Genomic DNA, 27,499 nt, shown 5'->3' on the forward strand with positions numbered 1-27,499 from the left:
TTTTTTAACGAGTCTTAAATGAGTGGAAGACAGATCTGCAGCTTAATATCACAAAAGGCTGCAGATATCCCTAGTTTTACAATTTCTCAACTCCTGTTGTATTAGCTGTCAGTTCATGCTTAAAGCCATTTGTTCATTTTTCAGGTAGTGAGAAACTATTTACAGAAGCTGCTGTGGGCCTGTGGCTAGTCTGTCAAGACAGTTTGATCCAAATTTACTCCGAAGCCACGTGGCTGGTTCTATGGCAGTGTTCAAAAGCCATGTTATACATGATGCACTGCTGTCAGGCATTCCTACGTGACCCAAACAATCAAAAGACTGACTACCAAATTTGAACTGCTCTTCTATAGAGAAACACAAAACAATATTAGTACTTCATCATTTAACAGAACTGCATGCAATTCAATTTGTGTATAGCAGGATCAAGGAAGCCCAACACTGGTGCCCACAGATGCATTTTGATTACCGATTTCTTTTTTCCACTTCAGCCACCAGCTCATCTGTGGAGAACTGCCCTCTCACCACCATGATCAAGTTCTTGATGACATCCTCAGAACAATCTACATCAAGAAGCCCTCCAACCACTGCTGGTATACGGCTAGGATTCACCTAGAATAAGCCACCATCGTTGAAATTAGTTATTAGCATTACTAATAATGCACCCCCAGTCTTTCCCATGGGGAAGTTCTAGTTAAAAATTTCAATTATGCTTCAGAGCAGAGAACTTTGAATAACTAACATTCATATATCCATTCCAGGAATAATGTTTTTGTGATAGACAAAAGGCTTAATGAAGAGCCGCTGCACTGGGAGAGTGAGCAAAAAAGAGACAGCAGATTATGCTGTAATTCCTTATAATGAAGTAAAGAGCAGGTCCTTACCTTCTGTACGTAGATCTCAATATACTTCTGCAGATTATTACGGTATAAATAGAGCACCAGGTCATGAACAAAGTCAAATCGATCGCAGACAATGATCAGCGGAAGCTGATCTGTGAGCTTTGCCTCCTGTATTTTGTGTGAAAGAGAAAAAAGGGACGAAATATTATTCACAGCCATGCCAACTAAACCTTCTTGGTGTTTCCCTCCATTAGAAAGCTGTAGTTCTGCTGCTAAGCAAAATATACAGAAAACCCTTCAATCCCCTGGGTGGACTATTTACCTTCAGGAAGTTCTTCACTCGTTCTGGGTTATAACAGTTACTTTCACGGCAGATTCTTTCCACTTCCTTTATCTGACCAGTCTTGCAAGCTGCCTGGATGTACTTGAAGTGAACGTCTGGATCCTGGCTAAAGTTTACAATGGAGCCCAAGAAATAGAACAGTCCTGGAAAGAGTCACATGTGTTTAACACTGTTAGAAGTGAAGCAAGTGAAGGCTGTATAGGCCTCAGCTTGTGACTTAGAACTCAGCCTTACTGAGAGAGCAGCAGCTTTCAGTCAACTGCAAGGAGTATTGAAGGATTCTTTTTCCCTCTTTCAGGTTTTATCTTTCTTTCTGATCTCTACTCAAGAGAGTTAAGAAACTGTCTAGAACAAGACTACCCCTAGAACTCACTGTGATAAGCTCACTTTCATAAATGTATCCTAAGATCCGGCCATGTGACAAGTACCTCTCCCATAAAAGCTACAATCCTTACTATTAGCTTCAGTCAGTGCTCCCAAGTAAGCTGCTTCCCTCTAATACTGTACCTTCATAGCTTTTGAAAGATTCAAAAAGCTCCACAAGAGACTGGGTGCCAAGCTGTTCATGGTACTTAGAAGCAACTTGCACACACAGCTGTAGGTTTTGCCTAATGTTGGCTGACAGCATGGCACGCAAACACTCCACAGAGTCTTCAACTGAGAGAGAGCCAAAGAAGTTCACAAGCCACTGCAAAGGGACAGAAATTTTACTCAGTAACTTGTACACTATTTGACTAATTTCTAAGATAGGCCAACTAGACAGTTTCTACTAGAGAGAACTACTAGAGAGAACCAAGACCAAAGACATAAAATTCACTGTATTTACAATCACAAAAGTGCAATTTGAAAATAGTGTTTGAAATGCCCACCTCAGAAACTGAGGCCAGATTTAAGCCACTGAAAGTACAGGCTACAATTTGATCGTTAACTGGACAAATGTTCTTGAATCACAGCTACTTGTGCTACTTCAGTACCTACAACCTATCTTACAGCAGCTGCAGAAATACTAAAGACTGTTCACATCACTTTCTTACTCTGGACAACACTTACCTCAGGATTCAAGAGGTGAGTATGAACAACTGCACGTTTAATATCATAGAGATCCGTGTAGTGCTCCAAAGCTCGCTGGAGTAAGCCTGCCTTTTCACACAGCTGGGCAACATGAGCACGATCATAGTGTGTAAACATTTGGTTTCCAAGAATGGCATCTGCAACCTAGGAGGTTACATTTCATATTCACTAACAAGAAATCAAGACTGTCAAGAGAATCAGAGCAGCTTAGCCTACACGTTATTCATAAGTCCCAGCAGTGACTTCGTAGACTTGCATGTTATTAAATGACTTATAGACAACAGTATCAGACATCCTACTCTTGTGCAAGTCCAGTACTGTCTCTCCCTTTTTGGAGGAACTGGATCGTACCTGTGGGGCATGAATCAAATTCATTTCCAGGAGACGGGTCTGAAGGTGGCCTTCTGCAGGGCGGTTATTTTTCAGGGCATCCAACAAAAAGGATGTGCACTGCTGCAGAAGACTGTGCTCCATGAACACATCCACAATCTGTTGAGATTGGACAAGTTACAGAAGAGGGGTCTACATACACACATGTATGTTTTTCTGTGTATGCACACAGCCTGGCTAGATAGGTGTCCTGGGGTGATGTTATGATACTGCATCCCCTTATAATCTGCTTTATGCTAAGACCCTAACTTGTCTCAAACTGAAACAACAGGCTATCACAGCACCTATTATGCTGCATTCCCTTGTTTTCATAGTATTACTATCATGGTAATAGAGAGACAAGTTTCACATTTCCTTTTTCTCTAGAATGGAAGAAATGCATTACCCTGAGCTATTATACCAAACTTTACCACCCACTCTTATTTAGTTTGAACACAACATGCAAAGGTCATCCCTTCTCCCACTGGGATAGTTGCTAGAAGAAAAGCCAGGACTTTTTCCAAGTAGCTTCAGTTATTTCATAATGCAGCAGGATAGTAACACTTTATTACTTAGACTAAGATTGTGGTAATTTTACTGTCAATAAATGAGAAAGCTTCCACAAGAACTTAAGAACACACTTGCCTCTAAAGACTCAATGATAACCAAACTTAACTATACTATTTAGTCACTCCTCTAATCAAGACGACAATAGACGTGAACCAGGCCTTACCAGTCCCCAGAATGGTACTACACTATTCCCTCTGTCTAGAAAGAGACCAGTACCCTTGTTGTAGGCATCACCTGGTTAATGTTAGCCAGCGGCTCCTCATCCTGTACCAGCATCTGAGAGAACTGCAGGCCTTGTTCTGGACTGACTCTCATCACACTTCTCAGTAGGAAGATCCAGTCTGGGGTATAGCCAACCTAGGGATTTCAGGAACAGTTATTTATATTTAGGAAGCTTCACACTTCTTTTAAGCCTTCAGATTTCTTAAGCATAGCGACTATAAACTGTTCTGAGCTTGCAGTACCCATTCCCCATCTTCCAGGAATTCTCAGACAAAAACATTTCTTGTCTGTTGACACAGAAATTCAGGATTCACCTACTTAATAACTGAACTTATGCCAGGGCAATTCTCTGGCTATGTAAGAAAACTGCCTGGAATAAATTTTTCAACAGTCCTAAAGCCCTATTTATCAAGTCCTAAACTTAAAAGTAGGCATTAGGCAATTTTTCTTTTTTTATGGATTACAAAGCTAAGTCTGAGGAATTCAGGAAGACTCTTATCTTTATTCTATACAATAAGCTTAAGACAATCCATTAAATTAATACTTTATAAAATTCTGGATGTTTTGAATTTTATGTTTTGCAGACTTTTAGACCATAGTTATACACTATGATTTGCATAATGGACACCTTAAACGTAAAGCAGAGCTTGCAGTTTATGATAAATTATTTACCTTCTTAGCATACAGCACTATTTTCTGGAATTGGCCAGTTTCAGCAAAGCACTGAATCACTTTGTTTGGCACATTAGCTCGAAGATAGACACTGAGTGCAAGGGTTGGGTCGGCTGTCTTCACCAAGTCTCCCAGCTCCTCCGAGCACTCCAGCTGATGACAGAAGTGGTATTTTGTCAAGCAAAAGAATTCAGAGTTGTAGCATCAACTCAAGTGTTGCTTACACTTAACTGTTAGAAGGCAACAGAAGTAGGCTAATGTCATTATCCAGCCTACCTTGTCTTCCTTCAGCCACTTCTCCAGAAGCTGCTTGCGGCCCTGCTGCAGGACAGGGCGACAGAGCTCCAGAGATTCAAACTTGTTCAGCTGTCCCTGGTCGAGCAATATTCCGAAATACTGGAGCAAGGGAGAGGCCTGCCCAGGCTGAGCTGGTACACTCTGGAACTTCCTAATTGTATCACTGGTACGTAAAATTCCCTGAACATGCACAAGATAGAGAGAAGCAGTGTTTAATTAGTGAAGACTGAACAGCATTAGTAAAAAAAGCAGGTTTAAGGGTAAACTGAACCATCTACTGTTAAACCTTCAGGATAGAGACCATCAAATCATTGACTTTCTAGCATGAAGTCAGTGGCCCCAGAAAGTCCAGTCTAGCTAGAAATGGATAGCAGATGCTCCTTTAGGGCATACAGGGGAACATATTAGTCAGAACCACTACCAGACTGCAGAGAACTAACACTGCATTTATGTTTTGAATGTCAAGCTCTGAAATGCAAGTGACCTAAGCAATCCACTAAGCTTAGGCAAGTTTCCATGATTTCTAGGTTTTACCTTTGGAGTTACTTACCTTTGGTGCAGATGCTGCTACTTTAGCAGCATCGGCATAGTTTCCTTGAGCAAAGAGTGTGTTGAACTTTCTGGCAAATAACTCCTCTGCCCCCGCTAGGTTACTACGTATAGCCATTCGCAGTCCCAAGTCAGGATTCTGGAGAACATTCGTAGCATAGTTCACAATGTTGTCTTCCTCAACACATACAGAAAGCACCTGGAAAGGACAAGAGGCATATTGAGGAGTACTGTCCTTTCCACAACTACTATGAAATACAATAACAAAATGGCTAAGCAGCTCATCAGTGAAGGAGCAAATTAGTAAAAAACCAAGTTCTTCAAGTAGCTCTGTACTAGAAGAGATAAAAACTGATTAATTAAATAGTCAGTTGCTCTCTTCCATAACATTTGTCGCATCAAGTCACTCCTTAGATTTGTTACATTCCATTTGAATTTTAGAAGGCTCAGAAACAGAATGGTGGATTTGTTACCTGTCCTTTTTTGTTCACACCAATAATGCCTGAGGTAGGTTCATGAGGAGCTGTGACAAAGATAGTATCAGCACTAATACGGTTCATGTAGATGCACACTCCAGACTCCAAATCATACATGTGGATATATCCATACTTGGTGATCAGATAAATTACACCATGCTTAATTCCAATCTGCCAAAAACAAGTTTTTATTAGTCAAAACTAGTAATATTGTAACACTTCAGATAGCTGCCTTTAGCCTAGTCACAAGAAAGTACTGTAGTGACATGCCTTTGTACTGACACTAAGAACAAATATAGCTTCAGGCTTCTTCCTTTCAGACTCAAAAGCAATGAACAGCTTTGCTGGCCATTTGCAGGCATAGCTCCAGTGAATAGAGGTTGAAGGGAAATTAAAATTCATCTGCAGCAACGAACATACTCCTCATCCTAATAAGCCAAGCTGAGGAGAAAAGTTTGGGCATAATTTGCATTCTAGTCTAGATATGCTCAGAAATACTAATGAGATAATCCCATTCTCTTCCAACAAAGCCTACCCAAACCGCCAGCAGAATCTAAACCAAGCTCATCTACTGAGTACTCCAGTTTATCTGTCAAGTCGCTGAAACTGGGGAGGCTTTCAAGCCAAAAGGGTCTTTAGACATAGAAGTACTCTCCCCTTGGAACAAGTCTTTGGATATTTTGTTTATTAAGCCTTAAACTGAAGTATAGAGCCATACAAATCCTGTCACATATGCACCTTAGTTATGGGCATCTCTTGGACTATTTATGAAGCTGGTCTATTAGACTTGTCAGCAGTCATGCTCTGAGATAGGTTGATTTTATGACACATTTCTAGTTCCTAGAGACATGCTAAATGAAATTTGGTCTGTGATAGCAACCAGCTCTGTTCTTTCCTAAAGAATCTCCCACTAATGCCCCAAATTGCCTTTTCTGTGCTGCTACTACAGGAGATATGCTAATATTCTTATCTAGAACTTGGAACATTAGCAGGAAGCTGAATAGCCGAAGTGAGGTTGGAAACATCCTCCCTGAAGACACTCCCAAGGGGTTTCTTTGGGGTCTGTTTCATTGGTTTGGGTTCTTCTTGTAGAAGTTTTGTTGGGGCTTTTTTAAATACAGAAGCAGTCTATATATTTAAGTTACTATTTTCATGTCCATGCTACCTCCCACAAGCCTACTAACATCCCTCCCAGAACTAGGAAGAATGACAGCAAAGCATGATAGAAAACATTCTTTGCAACAGATGTCAGCTCCTTGCCAGGCTATAAAGCTCATTTTTTTTTTTGGGGGGGGGGGGGGGGGGGAGGGGGGGAAGGGGAGGGTGTAAAACATTTACCTGCATTGCCACAGGAAAGTCTGTCTGTGCCTCAGGTGGGAAAAACACATCAACAGCTTTCTTTACAAATGGCTGATTTCCAGTAGCTGGCTGACCTACTTCAATTATGTGCAGCTAGGAAGAAAAGAGTTCATGTCATAAGATTGCCTGCAAGTACAGCCACATGAAAGAAGTTCCTTTCCTCAGATATGCTGCTGAAGTCATCTGCCCAACAGTCTGGGGAGCTGTGCTCCACATATTCAGAATGTTAAATTTGCTGGAACCTGATAAATTAAAACCTGGGAGAAGAATAAAAAAAACCCAAAACACCCACTTTTTATGAAAGTGACTATTCCTATTCAAGACATTTTGAGCCACACTTGTCAATTCATCTGTTTTGGAGGACAAGACTGGAAAGGCCAAGGCATTTACTGTGGTGTTACCTCAGCCCTGCACAGACTGCTCAGCAGTTGTAGCATATTCAATGCTACTGAATTCCACATTCAATTTGATGCAAACAACCTACCTATGGCACTACAGGAACATAGCTGTAGACTTTACCTTGCCTCCTGCAGGACTCCTCACAGCAAAACAAAAGAGGGTAGAAGGTTTGGCATTTCCCTCTATTTTGAATTCTGCAAAAGCTGCTGCATGGCCTTCTATAGGCTGGGAGACTTTTCTATCAACCGAATACAGCTGCATTGCACCAACCACACGATTTTGCTAGAAAAAAGAAAGGTCAGCTTTTAGAGATAAGATTTAAAATGTTTGTAGCAAGACCCTTGGGACAGTAAACTAAAAAGCAGCAAATGCCTCTCATCCCCTCCTCTAACACTTGAGCTGAACTACAAGTCAGGCTATTTCTACACAAAAGAAAGTTTTGAATTTTTTATTTCCAGAAATCAAAGTTAAACTACAGCAGCTATTAAATTAAGTGGGGCCAGGGCTCTCCCAATTATCTTCATAATATGTTATCTTCATAATATTGCTGCCAGAGAACTTACCTGTGCTGAAATTCCTATCAGCAGCAGCCATTTTTGGTGTTCATCTGTTCTGTAATTGATGATTTGGCAGCCTGCAAGACTAGCATGTCTATCAAACATCTTTTGGGGTTGTGATTCTCCCTCCATGCTCCAGTGGTACACTGCTGTCTCTGTCACCAAGGCAACTGTATTCACAGATATCCATTTCCAGAAGATCACTTCCTCTGCCATTGTATGGGCTTTCATTTTACTTTTCATCTCAATGTTAAAGATCTGAAGTGTTTTCCCAGCTAGTGTGACAAAATCCAAGAAACATCACAGATCAATTACCACAGTGGCCATCCTGTAGTTTGCCCATTTACAAGCACCCAGTTTAACCCACTGTTCCAGTGGTGTTACAGACAGGGTCAGTGTCCTGTCACATCTCAGTCTCCTTTGACACTTGACTCTTACACAGAATCCCCTCTCCACCCCCAACACTAGGACCATCCCAAAATCAAAAAATCTCCTTACGGACACTCACACAGACATTCCAACAACTGACAAGCACAGACACTTCCATTTACTATAAATAAAAAGACAGTCTAAGCTACAGAGTTGGTGTAAACTCTTGTGCTGCCAGTTGGCAGCACTGGTATGCCAAGTTACAGATGCATAGTAGATGTCATTCAGTAAAATTAAAAGCAAGAATGGCTCCAGTTTATGTCAATTTAGTAGCTGCTGTAGACGACCTGGACTGAGTCAAACAGCATGAGACTTTGGCTTCAGACAGCCAAAGATCACAGCTTCCATTTTGTTTTCCTGTTGGATGAACTGCACACTGAACTAGATGGGCTTTGTGCAACAAGTACCTACAGAAGAGGACAGTCAAAAGTTCAGAAAGACTATAGGAAGGTTCGGAGCTTTAAGTCCAGTTAAGATTACTTCTTCATTATTTAGGAAACTATAGTTCAGGTTTAGGCTTGATTTTAGTAGTCCTTTTAAACAACCGGAAGCCCTGCCCTGCTAAGTAGGCTTAAAACCAATGCTAACTGAACCAAACCATAAAGAATAAGGGAATCCATTCCTTTCATGAAATCGAAGTGATGTTTTATTTTACTGCAGATGAGACAACTCAGCCCCAGGAATATTCTTTTCTGATCACAAGACACCCACCCAGACTGCTGGAGTACTGGCTTGTAATGCCATTATTTCTGTCCCCATTTCAGAAGTGCTTCCTGCTAGTAGCACTTGTGGCTGCCAAACTGGGAGACATTCACTGATAGATAAAGGCTGCTGGCCAAGGTATTCAGGAGTTACTAATCCCAAGTTAATACGTATCTTGAACGGCTTTATAACATTTTAGCATAATTTATATATAAATTGATCATGTTAGTTTAATACAGTGTCGAGAGACAACGCAAGACTTAAGAGCTATCACATGCAGCATTTGCTGCCTGGTTTAACAGCATTGACAACTGTAAACCTGATCAACAACATCCTAGGAGAGCTTGCTAGCTCCCCTGGGACCAAGAGCGGGCTGCTAATCAACACTTTGCTCTGCACATGCACTTACTGTGTTAGACAGATGCAGTAAGCTCAGGCCTGTAAACTGACAGCCAGAAACAGCATATTTACTCTTGGACAATAATTTGTCCAGCAATGGCCTGGTGCTATCAAAAGATGGATTTTGAACTCCCACAGTATACAGCCGCTCTTAAGGACAGTCTTCCTTTAAGGACAGTCTTCCTAAATAGGAAACAATACGTCTTTCCTAGGTTTATGAATACAGGAGAAACAAACAAACAGCTAAAAACTCATGCTTGTCTCTTTTCTAGACTAAATTTGACTGTTATATCACGGATGGAAATGGATTCTACAAGCTTCACTAGGCAGTTTAGCCCTGGATGTTGGGAGCTGCAGAAGGCACTGCTTTACAACTCCTTAAGTGCAGCAATATATATTCAAATTTCACAGCCTTAAACTGTAATTAAATTATTTTAAAAAATCTGTTATTTGGATTGAGAAACCAGGACCTGCTATACAGTCATAGTGAGAGCAAGTGCGCATTTGAGTCTTATGTCTACTTGAACACTTTATTAGGCCAAGATTCGAGACAAAAAGACTTAAGGTTTTCTGATCAAACTACCAAACTGGTGAATCTATTTAGACTATACAGGTGCAATCAAGTAAGCAGATTTGATTTTTGAACATCTGCACAAGAACTTACATTACAGTTGACTGGAGCATGACATTTCTCCATTATACAAAGAATGGAAGCACCCTCGAATGCTGCATTCTCCACTCATACCCACTGCTGAGCACTACCAGTACAGAGCAGTGCAAGAGGACCAAGAACACAAGGACAATACATAAATCTTGGTACAGCAGGAGAATGCCACATGCAATCCAGAAATGAAATTGTGCATACTGTATGTCAGTTCAAATCAAGAACTATTTCATTTCTTTTTCTGAGGGTGGGTTTCTGCATTTATTGCTCAATAATCCTGGGATTACGAGCAACTCCCCATCATGGCACACTGAGTCACAATACGTAACCATTTTGACTATTGAAGCCTCACTTGATCAGCAGGGGAAAGTCTGGAGTGACAGACTGACTTAAACCATGTCTTCAGGTTATCACGGACATTGGTTAGGTAGCTCTATTAACCCTCTTTTCTACCCAACCTTCTGATCACTAGATTATTTATAGAAGAGATCACTAAGTTCGCAACACTTGACAACACAACTTCGCATGTCAATGTAACATCATTAACTCAACCTTATTGGTTCAGAGGACAGAATTGTTCACTCTGAGTGGACAGAACAATACTCCTTTTGAGCAAGTCTTAACTGGCAAGAATAAAGCTATATTCTTTGAAGCTGATGATAATCCATTTAGTATGTTACCTTTCAAACCTGATTATGTAGTTTCCTTTTAAGAGGTAGACAAAGCTCTGCTAGTGCAAAGAAGGCCCTTTCCTTGCCAATATAGTATGTTTAAAGGGGTCCAAGATAAAGGACAGTAAACTCTTAACAGATCAGAATTTTTTTCATTATTACCTTTACCCATAGCCAGGGTAAGGCAGTTCTTTGCAAGATGCGTAACTACCTCAGCTGAATCACAGATTCAGCTGAGGTCAAACATTCACTTTAGTTCTCACCTAATGTCAGTATTAGCCTGACATCACAGAAAAGAAGTTAAAGGCTTTGTGTCAGTTCTGAGGACAGTTTCTTGGACCCCCAAGAAATTTCACCATGATTTTTCACAATAAAAAACACACTTAGGCAGAAATGAATAGCACACAGGACATGCTAGCAGGTCTCTCATAAAAATATTGCAACTTCATTTTGTCTATCAACTGTACTTCCATCACATATACACACATACATTAAAAGCACTCTCTCCTCCTTCACTTGGTACAGTCAATAGTCAAAACAGCCAAATGGTTAGAAACAAGCCAATGGAGAACATGATCACTGTAATACCAGTTGAGGATTAAGATTCCCCCACCTGGCCATGATGTGAACCACCAAATGGCTACCTTAAAGTTCAGAACTTTTTATGAGATGGGACCATTCTGTACTACCAAACATACAATGTCAGGACAAAGTTCACTCACCATCTGTTTAGATAAGATGCAGGAAGAAAAGTACATAGTCAGTAACAGTTATTGAGATTAAATACCAGTTGTTGGTCATTTGAGAAAAGAGCCAGAAATGAATTAAAAATTACTTCTTTAAGCTCAGATTGCTACTTAAAGGCAGTAACAACACCACAGGTAGCAGTAAGTAGAGGTCTTCTAGCTGCAAGACCTCATGATTGTCAAACTTAACATGTTTCTTATGTTCAGACTTTTACACTTACTGGCCATCCTTACGACATTTTTGTCATTATCTAGTGAAAACTTCAGAGCTACAAGAAAGGGCCAGGACAGGGCAGAAAATATGGCTTTACACCCCTATTCATTTATACAAGTGTCCATTATGTTTACAATACCTGTTTAAAAGGAAAGTATACCAAATGCTGACCTGGTCCTCAGTGAGGCTAGGAGGCTGCAGTGCCAGGTCCAAGCATCTCACACCCACTTGGAGGCAAATCATCCAGAGATTACTGAAAGATCTACTACCAAAAATACAGCATGCAAGTTCAGGCGAGAATTCTTATCCTCATATACATTCTTCTTAGAAAGTTTACATAAAGTTTAAAAGCACTAATAAGTAGTACAGCTAAACAGTAGTTTTCATACTGTAATCATAAAGGGTTACTCACCTTTTAGTGCTATTACTTTAGAGGCTGGATTCATGATGGCACTTTCTGCAGAAATTGGACGTCTGATGGGTGTTGTTGGATCACTCATGTCAATTATCACTACTTGTGCCTGCTCCCCTACTTTCTCCCTTATGCAGATGAACTTGTCAGATTCCATTGTCAGGGTGCTGAATCCAATGTTTGCTGGATTAATGCCCAAATTTTGGAGCTAGAAAGACAAAAAAAAAGTACTTTATTACCCTTCCCATGTTGAAGGTCTAACTCAAGCCTCTATGTCTAAAATCTCCTCCAGAATGAAACGTAAAACTGAACAGTTTCTCTGACTAGAGTGTACACTATTGAACTCTGATTTATCTTCTGGGTCTCTTTGTTCCACAGGTAAAGAATTACACAATTGTCAGCATTCAGGTCCTAAAGACATTCTGAAATTGTATTATTGATGCAAACTAAAAGGAGTTTTAACTTAAGCGTTTATACTTAACCTGGTTCTAGTAATGTGATAAGACTACACCAGCAATAGCACAACTATTTCAGCTTTAGCAAGGCTGGTAAATTTGATGTTCAAAACTTAAGGGTAATAGATTCTTTCTGTACTACCCACTGATGCTGAACATTGTCATTCTGCCACTTATGTCCACTCTTAGCAATAGTGTAGAAGGAAGTCTACACAGCAGGTCACAATTGGCCTACAAAGTGGATTTGTTCATGTTACTTCACAGAATACCTAATTCTTACCAGTGAAAGGTAAGAAAGATGTGTTAAAATAAACAATCATTTAATCTCACCTTGCCCAAGATGCCATGCCATTAGGCTCAACAACAAAGGCAGGGGTTGTGATGCAGGCCCCTTCCAGCTGTATGTCCAGCTCTAAAAACATAACTTGTGCTCAACCGGCACAAGTTTGTTTATTTTTATAATAGTAAAAACAAAGTAGTTACTCTAAATGTAACCTGGAGTAATTTTGAGCTGCCAAACAGACTCCCCTAAAGACAGCTATGTATATATATAATTTTCATCCTGATGTATTAACTTTTGTTTCCATTCACTCTCAATTTCAGTTAACAGGAGGAGGTGGCAGTGAACAAACATCACTATTCCACTGGTCCACAGTAAATCAGACCTATGCAGCACAGCCTGGTTTGGTACATGTGTAAGCTGCATTTTATATAACAGTAACTGTGACAAGCCTGAGCACCTGCTTTATGCCCCAAAGCGATAATTTTCAAGCACAGGAACTGCATCAGCTTCACTGAAGCTTCTCAAAGGATTAACCTATACTGCTTTTCAGTGCACTGCAAGTGAAAAACTACTGCCCTCAAGGAGACAGGATAAAATATACCACCAGCAATCACTGAGTCATTACGCTCCTTTGATACATCAGAAGCTTCACACAATGGACTAAATTCCCTGGGCAAAAAGTCCCACGACAAACACTGTTTTAGTGTGTTTGAGCTGGCTGATCATGGCCCATTAGAGCTTCTGCAATGCTACTCACTAAATCATAAAATGGGTATGTAACAGATATACCTTTAAGTGTGATGTGTCGGGACTGTGCCCAAGAATGCCTCAGGAACTGTTTGTTTTCTGTTGAGCTGACTAATGAAGAGCTATTCAGCTCAGTAATTGCTAATCTCAACAGACTCAAGTTTCAGTAATGTAATATAAGCCAAATGTACGAATGCATAAAAAGACATTTACTCATTCCCATAAGTGTTTCTCAGCAGAACTGAGAGCCATTCAGCTTACACCTCACTTCAGGGGTAAATACTTAATACACAACAGTAAACTTCAGCAAGTGCCATTCACTCCAAAAGAGAATCAAAGTTTAGGCACAAGGTCATCAGATCATGCTTGCACCCAGAGTTTTGAAAACAAATCTGCCAGGTAGGTGGCTATTACAGGCTTCTGTGTCGGTAAGGAAAGAAGTTTTCACACCAAGACAACTCGTGTACCTTTCATATGTAACACACAATGTTTTAGCACACAATAAACATGCAAGCTGTAGCTCCATCAACTTCTGTGACCTTCAACAACAGACGGCTCTTAATAGAGCTCTTAATTCCACTGTTCTTGCTCTACACCACACAATGTCCACACATTTTCACAAATTACACACTCACGTATTTGACACTTAGGCACTTTGATGCTGAGTATGTTCTGAGTCCATCTGCCAACAGAGTATAGTCCATTAAGAGTCACAAGAGTAGTCAAGAGATTTAAGTGAAGCACAGCTAAGTTCCTAACTTGATTTAATTAATCCAAATTCAGATGTATTCCCAGAGTATTGAAGCAGAAACACAGGTTTTTCAAGGTCTCTTCTCAATTAGTGTGCTTCAATTTGACCTACTCTTCAAGAGACAGCCCCTGGCCACTCATTTTGCAAAGTGAGAACCTTGAGGCATTTCCTTAAGTTCATCTTTAAGCCCACCATTATTCATTTCAAAGACTGGTCCCTGTTGAAGAAAATGTTTTGCTTATCTTCACTAAGACAAGTATGATTTTGCATCACACTCTGGTATTAAAATTTCCTGCTTTAACCCATTATAAAATCTAGCAAAGGCTTCAGAAAAGGTAATGCTAAATTCTGCTCGAGTATCACTGCCATCGTTATTATTAGGGAAACCTGTCATAATATTTAGCCCTACCTTTTGAATACAAATCTAAAAAGTCACTTACAGTCTGCAAATCTCTCGAGTGCTTAAATGCACATATCCAGCCAAAGCAAACTTATGAAAACCACCCAGTTCAGTCATGCCTATTGCACAACAGGTAGTAATTCTTAATAAGACAAGTCAGATTATCCCAACAGAAAGTGGTTTTGTCTCAAAAATGATGGAAATCAATCTACATCCTTTATGCTTAAAACCAGGATGTTTTATCTTGTCAGTGCTGCACCAAGATATCGAGCACTTACACACTGAGAGCATGTCATGCACACAGGTTTTCTCACAGTAGTTGGCTGTGCTCAGAGTCTGTATTAGTTACTGAATAGCCAGCAGAACTATGTGTCTGGGCATTGAAGGGATGAAAGCTCCAATCTTGGAACCGAAGGTCTTGCTTAAGCAAGAGTTTTCCCCATAGACAAGCAAAGATTTTTGCTAGTGAGAAAAATGCTCAAAGAGGCACAAAGAGATGTTTTTAAGACAAAAGCAATGACTAAGTGAAGGAGAAGTTTAATTTTAGATAAGGAACACTTTGTACACTGGATTCCAGTAGTACTGCTTACAGTCTATCTACCAGTGTATTTGGTCTTTTACTGCACCTCAAAGAATTACAATTCCCTTGAAAGAGTTCAAACTGGCAAATAATTTATAATTCACTGCTCCAACAGAAAAGCTGGCGTTTGGAACCTGATTAAATCACATTAGCTTAAGTAGTATGCAAGAGTAACACACTGCAGCAGGACTTGGCATAGTTTGCACTGCTGCAGCTGGGCAGTCACCAGACAGATAAAAACTAATTCCTTGTCTTATTCCCCTCCCTTGCTATGGAACTTAAACTCCAATATCCTCTGGGAAAAAATGAGCAAGATGAAAGTTCTTTATGAATTTGTGAAGACTCATAGTGACAGAGTTCATATCTAAAAATAACTGTTAAATTGCATCAAATGGAGCTAAAAACACCAGACAGAATTCCTTCTACCACATCAAGACTGGATATCTTTTTTTCAGTGCAACTATTCTCTATCCTTCAGCTCACACAGGACTTGAACACACAAGCTGTAACAACTTCAAATTTAATGTGCCCTGTGACTGGCAGTCACTCCTCCTGCACAGGCTTAGAGCTACTACAGAAGGATGATCAACAGAAGACAAAATGAGCTGCACAAAGAATGTAAACAGTCTGCTTGATCCCTAGAACTCCTCCAATTCTGCATGGACCAAGATCACTGTTTCACTTCACACTACCATTTATCCACTTCCAGCAAGAGAGAGTGGGAGAGACGAGTTCAGTATTTAGCACTGCAATTTATGTTTAGCTTCTCTGGAGAACACTTTCTGCACGCCTCAGTCCTTCTTTTAGTAAAGTGCATACAACTATCTTGGGAAGACACTGAACTTAAGGGAAATAATGTTTCATCAGCAACAGGCTGAATTTGGAATTAATTATAGCACTAACTGATATTCTAACCACTCACAGCTGTATTAATTAAAAAGGCTACAGGTAGGAACAGTACACAGATTGAAGGCACAGAAAGATCTTACAACTTGGGATCACTGCACACACAACAATTCCATGGAATTGTAACTTTTTTGGCTTTATCATAAAGCAACACCGTAGATTTACCATATTAATTTAAAGTATGATAACCATAGTCAAGACAATTATTTGGAAGAAATGTGAGGGGGGGACAGAGATTAATCTGATAAGGCTAAATCTGTGTGACAGTGTAGTATTATGAAGAGAAGGTCTAATGTTTTCACAAATTCTCTACCAGACAACAACAAGCGCCATGTACCATTAATTCATGACTCTTGATTTTAGTTTAGAACATACAGTGAGTTACAGCTGATATAACTGTACTGCAGATATCCAGCCAGAGCAAACACTATGAGTTCCTACATTCCTTCCATTTTCCCTCCCTATTTATCCCACCATGTAGGGACAACTGCAGAAGCAGCATGAGGAAACTACTGCATGCCTACTCCCAGCTACTACTGATTTCAGTCTCACTTTAGCAGAGTACTGCTTTAGGGCTCCTGCACTCAGTCTGGGGGAGAAGCAGGAAAGAGTGAATGCTGAAGAAGTTTGCTCCTACATGTTAGGAATTGACATCCCAGGGTTCCCCCCCCTCCTCCGTGCAGCTTTCATGCTGAGAAAAAGTAACTCAAGCACAGGTTTAGCCTTTTCAATAAGATCAAATTGCTTAAGAGCAAAAAATAGAATATGACTACAGTACAAAACCCTTGAAAAGCAGGTGGGCAGTCCACCCCCACCCAAACCTGAGGTAGCACAATGCTGACATTGGTGGTGTTGCAAGACACACAACACTGGTAATCACAGAAACAGTCATTTAATGTGCAAAGCAGCACAGGACACCTCTTGCATATTAAGTGTGATGTCCTCTCATCGCTACTGTATAGATCAAACACAATCAGAAGGATTGGTTATGCTTGCCAGTTTTAAATGGTAAGAACTATACGGTCTCTAAAAAGAGTCTGACAACACCATCACTTTGATCCCAAGATTTTTAGTCAGACAGCTGTTCTGCAGCTCTTATGAACCTATCTGAGATTACTATAATCACTGCTGTAGTGGACACTGGCAGGGAGGGGGTGGTAGAATTCTTCACCATGTTAAACTCTCCTAACCCATGAAAACTCAGAGGACACAGGTGTGTATCCTTCCTTGGACAGAGAAATTAGAAATTTCTGGAATTCACTATAATTACTAGGTTTTTTTCTGGCTAGAGCTCCTTCTAGGGTCACCAGGACAGTTCTTCCAGTTAAGCAAAAAAATACATACCAAAGGGAGCTGAGAAGCAGCCATAACCATTGCCCAAACTGAAATGCCTGGAGCTACATGCAGTCCACACTGGGGGGTGATACCTAGTTCGTATTTTGAAATGCATGCCTGATTTGACAGAAAGGGGCGGTACAGCGACAGAAGGATGACTTGCCAAGTCCACTTCCTGTTCTCTCATTCATTTAGCAAATTCCTTTAATTCCTGCCTCAAACTGCACGTTCAGAGACTGCTATTCTTTCACTCCATTTACAAATCTCCCTCACCACCAGGTCACAAGGAAACACATAAACGGGTTTGTCTGTGCTGCATCCATTAGCTATGGATCTTTTCCAATGCTGGCACTATGGTCTTCACAGGATATTAAGAACAGAACCATGTCATTTTGGGGGAGGATTTTTTAACATTGTTATGTTTGGAAGGAGGAACAGTGGCTGTGCAGCTTCCAAGACCAAATTGTTTCTTGCACCTCATCTCACCAATTTCCTCACAGCTGCACAAAAAGAGGTTCCCAGGAACCTTCGCGATCCAGAGGTTGATGGTCGTTTAGGGGAAAGAGAAAAACCACAACCCGCCTGCAAGACTGCGGCGTCCACTCGAGCCGAGGCGGGGGAGCGCCCGCGGTGCCCGGGGAGAGCAGCGCGGCTCCGGCGCGGCGCCGCCCCCTCCCCGGAGCGGGAGGTCCCTCAGGCGACGAGTGACTCTGCACAAATCGCGGCCGCGCCGCGGGGACGCAACTCCGGGGACAGAAGGATGGACGGACGGACGGATGAACAGAAGCGGCAGCCCAGAGTTCGCACCGGGGGCGGGCTCGTCCCCGCGCGCCTTCCCACGGCGCCCGGCGAAACGGCGGCCGCGCTCCGGAGGGAAGGAAGGAGGGGACTGAGAAGGTCCCCCCGCGGCCTGGCCCCCTCTCCCCGCTCTCAGCGCTCCCCCGGCCCGCCTAGGCCGCGGCCCCCCGCTCTCCTAAAGACGGAGTGAGGCATAAGACGGGGACTGCGACCCCGCGCCTTTTCCACTGCCCTCCTGCGCTCACCTGGAAGTGCTCCTGGAAGCGAATGGGCAGTATCTGGGCCATGGCTGGGGGCGAGCTCCCCGGGGCAGGGGCACGGGCGGGCAGTGAAGCGGGGCGGCCGCCGGTACTCCCCTCACGGCGGCGGGAGCGGCGCAAGCGCTGAGCCCTCGCTGGGATGGCGCCCGGCGCGCCCGCCGCCCTCCTCGGCCTGAGCGCGGGGCCGCTCACTCACCAGGATCACTCCGCACCTCAACAGCCTGCCAGGGTCTCCTCAAATAGTCCCTCCCTGCCGCGCTTCTTCCTCCGCCCATCGCCGCCGCCTCTCGCCCGCCCTCACCCTCCCGCCTTCCTCTGCCCCGCGGTCCCTCACTCCCGCTGAGGGCACGGGCTGGGGACGGGGCTGTGAGGAGCGGGTGGTCTCCGCCGCGGTACGGCCAGAGGCGAGGGGCGGGAGGGGTTGTCAGAGTGCAGGTATCCTTCCGCTGCTGCCACACGCGCTCACGTGACGCGGCCCCCTCCCCGGCTCCCTCCGGCGCTGCTGCCGGCGACCCTCACCCGGGCCGGGGCTTCTCCTGACCCATCCTCAGCCCGAGCCGGGGCTTCTCCTGACCCATCCTCACCCTGATCCCCCGCGGCTGCCCCCCGATCCCCCAGGGTTTCTCCCGACCCACCCTCACACCAGCCCCCGGGGTCCGTCCGCCCCCCCTCACACCGACCCTCAGGGCATCTCCCTTCCCTTCCCCACAGCCGCGCGGCGGTGCCGGCGCGATGCTCCCTCAGCGCCTCGGGCGTCCCGCCGGAGTGAGGACTAAGACAGGGAACACCCAGGACCTGCCTGGTGGCACTGGGAGCCGGGAGCCGCCTGCCTGGCACCTGCTGTAATTTGACTGGCCGTGCCAAAGTGCAACGCTTCTCCTTCTCCTTGGCAGCCCCAGAACCCCAAAGGCACTGGGTTCTGGCTGGGTCAGATGGTTGCTCTTGGCCCATCACCCACCGGCTTAACCTAGCACCATGTGGGCTTTGCTCCCTGCAGTCATGCCCAAAGATAGGTGAGGGGGTTTATGACCAGTTACCAGCTACGAAAGTAATCCAAAACTGTTCTGCCCTGTTCAATTTCTAAATAGAAATCGTGCTCCTTCCCCAAGAGTTGACATTGTGAGTTGGAAGCTATTCAATAACTGAGAGGTGAAGGGTCCAACATGCAAGAGATTCATCAACACCTTTTTTTTCTTTACTCTCACTCCTAGTCAGTCCATTAGCATTATATGAGGGAGGTGAAGTTAATGTTAGTGCTATTATACTTTTCCTAAATTACAGTAATCCTTTGAGGTGGAAATAGCTGCAGTGGGGCTGGCTCTGGCACTTTTATCCAGAGCATTGCATTGTTCACATTTTCCCAGAGAGCTCAGCTCTGGGAAGCACAAGATTATAGGACAATCTCTAATACAAAGCTGAACAAAAGACCCCCGAAGCCTCAAAACCAGAGGCAGATTAAAACAATTTCATATACATTACAATTTAAAACCTCATTATTTTCACTTAACCTCATTCATTTTTAATACATGGGAATTGCCAAAACTGGGTTAAGTTTCCAAAGGGATAATAGGCATGGCTTGCTGAGACACCTGGGTTCCTACTGGCACACACGGCCACAGGCTGCAGCCATGGGGATCCCTTGGTGAAGAATGGTCGGTCTACAGTGGGACTGAGGAAACACTGAACAGCCCATTGAACAGGTGGGTAGGAATGAGAGGCTGCTAACGCCCCATCCCTGCAGAAATCTGGGATCTGTAGCTCTCCTCAGAGGACTCAGGATTGGGGTTATGCACCAAGGTCTGGTCTCTCAAAAGAACGAAGAAGAACTGGAGGTAAAGTGGAAATAACCTTTATGTGGTCCAAAGGGGTTTGAGTAGCATTTGCTCTGTAGGTTTGTTAGTTGCAGTTTAATTTTGGTGGGTTATGAGTTTCTAAATGAAGGCAAGTCAGCAGTGCTGCAGAGACAGACTACCAGTGGGACATCAGGACGTATCTGTCACCAGCCCATTTTAGTATAGTGAGCATGTTCTGTCAACTTCCCTCCCTCTCATTCACTTTATGGATGCTAATTAACTACATCTACAGCTCCTACTTTTGCTAATTTAGATCTATTTCTTAAAAAAAAAACAAAAACAAACCACATATTTTCATCACTCATTGTACAAATTAAGTAGTACCTCTTAAGTAGTGTACATAGTTATGAGATACGTTTTTATATCCTTAATATTTTAAAGAAAATAGTGACAAAGAAGCAACAGATTTGTCTCTGAAATATTTTTATTATTAAGAATTACAAATGCACAAAAGTCACTGTGTAATGTGTGCAATCTTAGTAGTCTGGCACTAAGCTGCTGCCATGAACTAGAAAGATCACTGGCTAAGGAAACTGAGGCTCTTTTAAAGTCTAATTAAAATTAAAGGTCTGTTATCTTTCTTCACTCCAATTTTAATAATATAATCCTTCATGCCCACTCCCAGCTGGCGAAATCCTAATTACAACATCCCATAATTTCTGTAGTAAAAAAAGTATCTCACTTTATGTAAAAGTGCTTTGCCACACTTCTGTCTGCTGATGTCTTTCTCATTTGTACCTTCTTTGCACTGCTCTGTGTTTAAATATCTGTCCTTTATAAGACCTGGCTTTGTTGATCCCAAGGGTTGGATTCTTTGTGAATGTGATCGGCTCTGAAGAGTGCGCTGAAAGTTGGATATTTTGCCACAAATCAAAAAAATAGGAAAAGTATTTTACCATCTTTTCTTCACTCTGCAGCCTGCTGAGCTTCCACAGCTAAAGAAACTGACCTCTGCACTGTCAGCTGTGTGCATGGATGTTTTAACTGAGTCTTTTAACCTTATTTTCTATATTTAGTTTGAGGTCTCTCAATGAAAAGGCACTACTGGCCTTATTTAATGTATTTTTCCTACAGTCTATAGTCTGTTAAAAGGGAATGTAAAAGGTCTCTAATAGTTTGCTGTGTTAGTGCCCCTGTGATTAGCTGACTGCTACCCCCCTGCTCCTTTGTACAAGGCAGAGCCACAGCACTCAGCAGCTGAGAAGGGTGTAATCCCTAAAAATCCTTTAACAATGCGAATGGAAAGGCTCCTGGTAAATGTTTCTCTATTTTTTTCAAAAGTTGCTCTCATCCAAATATTTGGGTTTCTGGCTCATCCTATTGATGGCAGCCTGATGCTCTTTTTCCAGTGTTTAAGAAGAACTACAGTCTTGTCTTGGAGGGGCTGTTATTTACATGGAAAAATGTTGTATGTATGTTCCCAGTCTTCTTCCCACAGAATCAGCCAAGGAAGTCTCACTGAAAAAGCAATGTGCATTTCTTTTAAATGTTTCTCTCGGATTCTTGCTCAACGACATCCGCTCAAATCACTGATTAACTACACAAGTATTCAATTCCGAAATGTTTGGCCACTTTGCTGTTTTGATTCAAAAAGGTAAAAAAGTCACTGGCACATCTTCTGGCCTGTATGAGAAAGCATCCACTACAGGAGACCTGCTTGAGTGGGAACACACAAACACTTGGAGTGTTCCTCAAATTGCAGCTCCAAGAAACAAGGAATCTGTGGGTTGGACTTGCACATCCTTGTGCATGATCACTGCAAACTGCTGGAGAGCTGCTGCATGTGGCAAAGCACTGAACACAGGATGTTGATTCACTTCTGTTGTCAGCTGAGTGCTGCCTGGCACCATCGGAGCATCAACGTTTTTTGCCTAACAGATAAATGCAAACCTTAGGAATGCTGGATCAGCAGTGGCAGCACAAAGATGTTTTGGTACAGCAATGACAGAGTGTCACAACTCAAAAAGTTCTGATTCAGTCTTTGGTGGAGAAAATTTGCATTTCATTTATCTCAAGGCCTGCACTGACTGCCCTGTTTGCTTCAGAATCCAGTTTGAAATTGTACTCCTTGTTTTTCAAACCACACCCTCGCTCCTTGGACTTCTTTCCAGCTTGTTTCCTGGAGACGGAGTCTCCCCCTTCCCTCTGTCTCTTCTCTCTCCTTCCAGCAAACTTCTTGCTGCTGAATCAAGAACTGTTTTCTGTCATTGTCTCCCATCCAGAACTGACTCCTTGTCATGTCCCGCAGTACTTAATTTTACTGCAAAGTTTCATTCAAATAATGCTCTTTTTGCCTGGAATTAAATTATCCTTTTCCATCTGTTCTTACTGAATGCATAACTCTGGGTCATATAAAGCACTCTGATGCTCTGGATGAGTTTCTTCTTCCTTTCCTTATGCCCAAATTCCTGCTTTTATATGAATCTGTACCTTTGCATTAGCTTTAAATACAGGTTCAAAAATCATTTCCCCAAAACACCATTATTTTCTGAACTACATTCTCCCCTTCAAAAACAGGTTTTTGTTAGACCATGTAATGCTGTTTTATGTAACACAAAGGCCCTGGGTTTTTTTCCATCAGCTTGTAGGACTTCAGGATGCTGAAGATAAAAGTCACTCTCATTTTTATTCACTCCTGGCTTTCTCAGTCTGGAGTTGCTTATGGAACAGGTTTTAATGGATATTCTCTGCATTCCTTGCTTCTTAATGACATATACAACCTGAATGTAACAGACTGGCTTTTCTGGAACTTCAGTCTTAACTAGAATGTTCAAGATACAAACACAACACAAAGATATTTCCCAGAATGGTTGGAAACTCACACATTTACTACCTTTTAGATTATTGACAACAAGCAAGATGGCTGAGCTGGAATATAATGTAGGCAAGCCCAAGCTTACACACTGAAAGTCCTCATAATGAAATGTCTACCTAAAAAAAAAAAAAAATCTGCTAGTGCTCAGTGCCTACAAGGCAGAAGCAATACATAAGAACTTTGCAACCCTGTCACTAGAATGAATTTAGATGACACAAGATGAAGGCAGCCGTGCCCCTTTATGCCAGAGCTTTCAGTGTAACTGATGCTGCTTGTGTGAGGGATGTTGAAAAAAGGGAGAAAACCTGTGCAGAGGCCTTAACAAGCACCAGAGGGAATTTACAATGCTATCTTTTTAGAGTATAATTAATCTTTTCAGAATGATCTTCCTGAATTAAAAGAGTATTTGGTACTTTCTACTTTTCTAAAGGCCCGAGGGATGCCCTGAAACATAAAAAATTACACCATACTTTTGGCAAACTGTGCTGTTCCAGATATGTAGTGTACCTTAAGCAAACACAAAAAATGAAAGGGGAAGCATACAAAGTGATAGCTAAACCAATTATTTAGGATCTTGTTGTCATGTTTCTTTGCAGATTTTTGGTCCTTATAATGGAAAAAATGTGATCTAATTAAGTTCTAATTTTAAAAAGAATATATGAAGGTTGTTATGGAGTAGTTTTAGTTTCTTCCTTCTTTCTATACCAAGCCATACTGCATCCAGGAAGCAAAGGGATGATTTCTACCCACATTGCCAGAATTTTCCCTCTTTCATCTTAGCTCTCCACAAGTCATTTGCTCCAACTCAACCAGAGTTTAGTGCTTGAAATTCTGGATGGAGTAAGGCTCGAGCTACAGCACACCAAAAGTGAGTCATCTTTGTGTGTTTCTACCCATTTATGTAGACCGAAACATGTTAATAATAAGCAGCTCTTCTTTGTTTCTTTGGTCATACTGGGAGAGGCAAACTAAAGAATGGAAATAAACAAGTTTGGTGTTAAGAAATAAGCACTTTCATGGGCCCCAAAGATCTTTAAGTATGTGCATATTTCTCTTCTAGCTCAGAATGTGACTGAGACAGCACATGATGTGTTGCCTGATGAAATAACTATGTTCAGTTAATGCATGTTACCAAGTCTGTGTCTGCAAACAGGAGCTTGATTTGCTATATCTGGGCTGTGACTGGTCTTAGTCCTTCACAAAGGCAGCAAAATAGCAGAATACATAATAGAATACAGGGAACTTGAGGTTTTTGATCAGTTATTCTAGAACAAGGGTAGTCAAATCTAGGCCACAGGATTAAAACACAGCTTGAATCCACTCTCATTTGTGATATAAACATTTTGGAATGTTCTGTCCTTTCCCAGTCCACCCACTCATGTAAAAAATTGATGTAGTTGGATGTGCTGGTGATGCCAAAGTCATGGTCAGCTGTGGGCATGGTCTCTGGTTAGACAAGTCTTTCTGATGCCCTGCCTAACCAGAGACCTGTGTGTTAGACCTTTTCACTAGCGTGCTGCCTCCTCAGCTGCTGGGTTACAAAACAAGGCAGCATCTATTACACTGCTGAACTCAGATATCACTTCCTCTGTCATCTCCATTCATAGTTACATATGACATGCAGAATTATTTTCAGCTCTACTTGGCTTGCCTGTAATCTAACTTTGCAGCTCCCCTCTGGACTCTGTAAATACAGCAGCAGGAAGAAGCCACCTTTTGTCCCTTTGGGCCAGGAGGACATGCCAAACATCAATGTAGATGTGTTCCTGAAGACCAAAAAGACCAAACTGCTTTCTGTAAGTCTCCTCACAGACTTCATAAACCATCTGTTTTCTGTAAAATGCAGCTATTTACAGCAAAGTTCACTTCACAGTACAGTAGCTGCTGTTTATGTTGCTATTTCTGATGAGGCTCAATATTGTCTATTTTTCATTATATCTCAATGCTGCCTTTAATTGCTTCTTTCCAGCAGATTTACATATTATCCCTCCCGGCTGTTCACACACAGACTTCCTCTTACTTGGCAATCTTCCAGTCATTCCGTACTACAGAGGTACTAAAACAGCAGAGCAGTTGATGAGAGTTAAAATAAAACTATATTATGTTGTACTACATGGCCTACAGATGACTGAGCAATTGGGCAACAGAGCATCCGAGACTCATCAGAAGTTTTCTTCCTTCTCTTGGTTTTTCATTTTATACTTTTGGGCAAGTACAAAAAATGGTGGTAGAGGCTTAACAAATGTATCTTGAAATGCTATCTAATGCCTTTATTTATCACTACTCCAGGGAAGAGTATGTTGGAATTAATGACTCTCTCAAATAACAAATGAAAATTGTTCTCACAGGAATCAGCTTCGTAACCCTGACACTTGAGACACGTGGGGAAGCAGAGACATTCCCTGGAGATCTTCTGGGGTCATTAACACAGCCAGGCTGATTCAGCAGTACATCTACATGTGCCCAACAGCGAAGATACAAGCTTGATGGTTTTAATGTGGTGCTCAACATAAATACACACCTATTTCCTAAATAAGTACGTGCCTAATTTAAGGCTCCAGTGTCTTACTGTTCAGTGCACCCAGACCCCAGTGCTCTGTCATTGGAAACCAGCAATGTGGGGCTGTCCCCCAGAAGAGTTGCTGTGGTTGTGCTCTTCACCCTACCTCACTTGGGCACAGGTGAAGCCCTGGGGCTCCTGGCAGGCTGCCACTGTAAACCCAGCACAGCTGGCTTGAGTGGAGAGTAAGGCCTCAATATTGCATTTCAAACACTGATTAGTAAAGCAGGTGATTGAAAAAAAAAGTTGTTTGTTTAGATTATGGAGATTGTGGAAAAGAAAACAGTTCCATAAATCTGAAGCTGGAAATGCTACAGCAGTCGGGTACATGGGATTCCTCTGAATGAGCTTCCCTTCCTTCACCTTTGGCTGCAAGGATGAAAGTCTTTCTCAGAGAAGTGCTCGACAAGCATCTGAAATCCAGCTCAACAGAAAGCCATTCAAAAGGGTCAAGAGCAAGGATTCATGCAGTAAAATAAATACCTGGAGATGGAAAAATCTTTCTCCGTTTTTCCTCCCACGTGTTTTGGAATTATTGTGCCAGGAAATTATTAAATCACACAAGTTTCAGTAATGAATGTATTGCTTGGATGGCATGGAAAATTGCTGAGGGATATGGCTAAGGAAAATAACTTTCCAAAGTCAGTGATGAAAGATCAGATAGATGAGCAGGACTACAACTTATATGGACTTTTGAAAATAGTACTGCTATGGGAGGATATTCTTCAATTAATCCAAGTGAGCATTAAGAGGAGGCATGTGCATAAGAAGCAGAGGGATCTTTGTTTCAATATTTTCTGGTGTCATTCAGCACAAAGGTTCCCAGTGATATTTCAGTTTAACTGGGAAGACTGACACCTAATTAGAAGAAGGACAAATCAGAGCTGCTAAAGCACTTCTGTATCTAGAAGGCCGTTTTTAACTTTTGAGACAAAGGCTACAATTTGCAAAATGCCAAAAATGCCATTTCAGGGCATGCCAGAGTTGTTCTGTGTCTCAATAAGGTTGGTGCCTTCATAAGAGGCCCCTCACAAGCTTGTTTTCTCACCTGCACTTTGCTGAATGTTGCAATTCAGTTTTAGGTCATTGAGGAAAAATTAACCCATCATTGAATTATTGCAACTATGTCATTTAGGAAAAAACACCTTTATCTCCATATGGTGATACAGTATGTACTGATGAATATTTTCTACCTGTCTTAGTCACACCTGCACAGGGAGCATGAGGAGAAGAGGTGGCAGTGGCAGTTTGGCTGCAGCAAAGCGGGCTCTGCATTGTCACTGACTGTGCCTGCCTTGCATTCTGAGCACGTGCAGGGAGGATCCCAAAGGCACCCACAAACCCTGCTAGCTCCTATCCATGCTGTGTGACTGTGTGGAGCTTTGGGAACAAAATTAAATGCCAGAAATGTCAGCAGCCTGTAACAACAATGTACAACAAAGCAGATAAAATGACTCACAGGTCTTCTCTGCAGTGCTGTTAGCAGCCTATATATTTTCAGGGCAGAAAATAATCTGGAATTGTCTGAGTCTCCATCAATATCCTGCCTTTTGAGAGTTCTTAGCTTCCCCTAAAAGTCAAATTATAAGTAGTAAGTCTTTGGGCATTCAGTCCTGGTCATCCTACCTGCATTATTCTAGGAGAAAAAATACAAGCTGATGTAGTTCCTCTAAAGCTTTCTCCGTGAGCAGGTGGATACAATCAGGTTTCAACCTTTATTACATTACCTATTTATATCAAACTGCTGGATATTTTGGCTGCCTCTTTGCCCAGTCTTCACTCAAAGAGGGAAGGAA

At 42.2% G+C, this 27,499-nt stretch overlaps 1 protein-coding gene across 6 annotated transcripts in view; it reads right to left on the reverse strand.

Moving 5' to 3' along the window:
- Nucleotides 1-18,680, reverse strand: part of CLTCL1 (clathrin heavy chain like 1) — a 32,566-nt gene extending 13,886 nt beyond the window's left edge. For 2 of the 6 annotated variants that reach the window (XM_030286064.4, XM_072936222.1), the window contains exons 1-16: nucleotides 18,461-18,645; nucleotides 11,961-12,168; nucleotides 7,730-7,998; nucleotides 7,287-7,448; nucleotides 6,747-6,860; nucleotides 5,406-5,579; nucleotides 4,934-5,131; nucleotides 4,363-4,563; nucleotides 4,087-4,239; nucleotides 3,427-3,549; nucleotides 2,605-2,742; nucleotides 2,233-2,397; nucleotides 1,690-1,870; nucleotides 1,162-1,325; nucleotides 882-1,007; nucleotides 467-609 (exon numbers count right to left, since the gene is read on the reverse strand). In XM_030286064.4, the coding sequence (XP_030141924.4) occupies nucleotides 467-609; nucleotides 882-1,007; nucleotides 1,162-1,325; nucleotides 1,690-1,870; nucleotides 2,233-2,397; nucleotides 2,605-2,742; nucleotides 3,427-3,549; nucleotides 4,087-4,239; nucleotides 4,363-4,563; nucleotides 4,934-5,131; nucleotides 5,406-5,579; nucleotides 6,747-6,860; nucleotides 7,287-7,448; nucleotides 7,730-7,998; nucleotides 11,961-12,168; nucleotides 18,461-18,502 (2,561 nt within the window). In that variant the 5' untranslated portion in view covers nucleotides 18,503-18,645. Of the gene's footprint in view, nucleotides 1-466; nucleotides 610-881; nucleotides 1,008-1,161; nucleotides 1,326-1,689; nucleotides 1,871-2,232; nucleotides 2,398-2,604; nucleotides 2,743-3,426; nucleotides 3,550-4,086; nucleotides 4,240-4,362; nucleotides 4,564-4,933; nucleotides 5,132-5,405; nucleotides 5,580-6,746; nucleotides 6,861-7,286; nucleotides 7,449-7,729; nucleotides 7,999-11,310; nucleotides 12,169-18,460 lie in introns of those variants that run through there. The other 4 variants (XM_072936224.1, XM_012578100.5, XM_002199171.7 and 1 more) reach the window with 4 other exon arrangements.
- Between the last annotated feature and the right edge of the window lie 8,819 nt (nucleotides 18,681-27,499).

Source organism: Taeniopygia guttata, chromosome 15, assembly GCF_048771995.1.
Source record: "Taeniopygia guttata chromosome 15, bTaeGut7.mat, whole genome shotgun sequence".
Lineage (NCBI taxonomy): Eukaryota > Metazoa > Chordata > Aves > Passeriformes > Estrildidae > Taeniopygia > Taeniopygia guttata.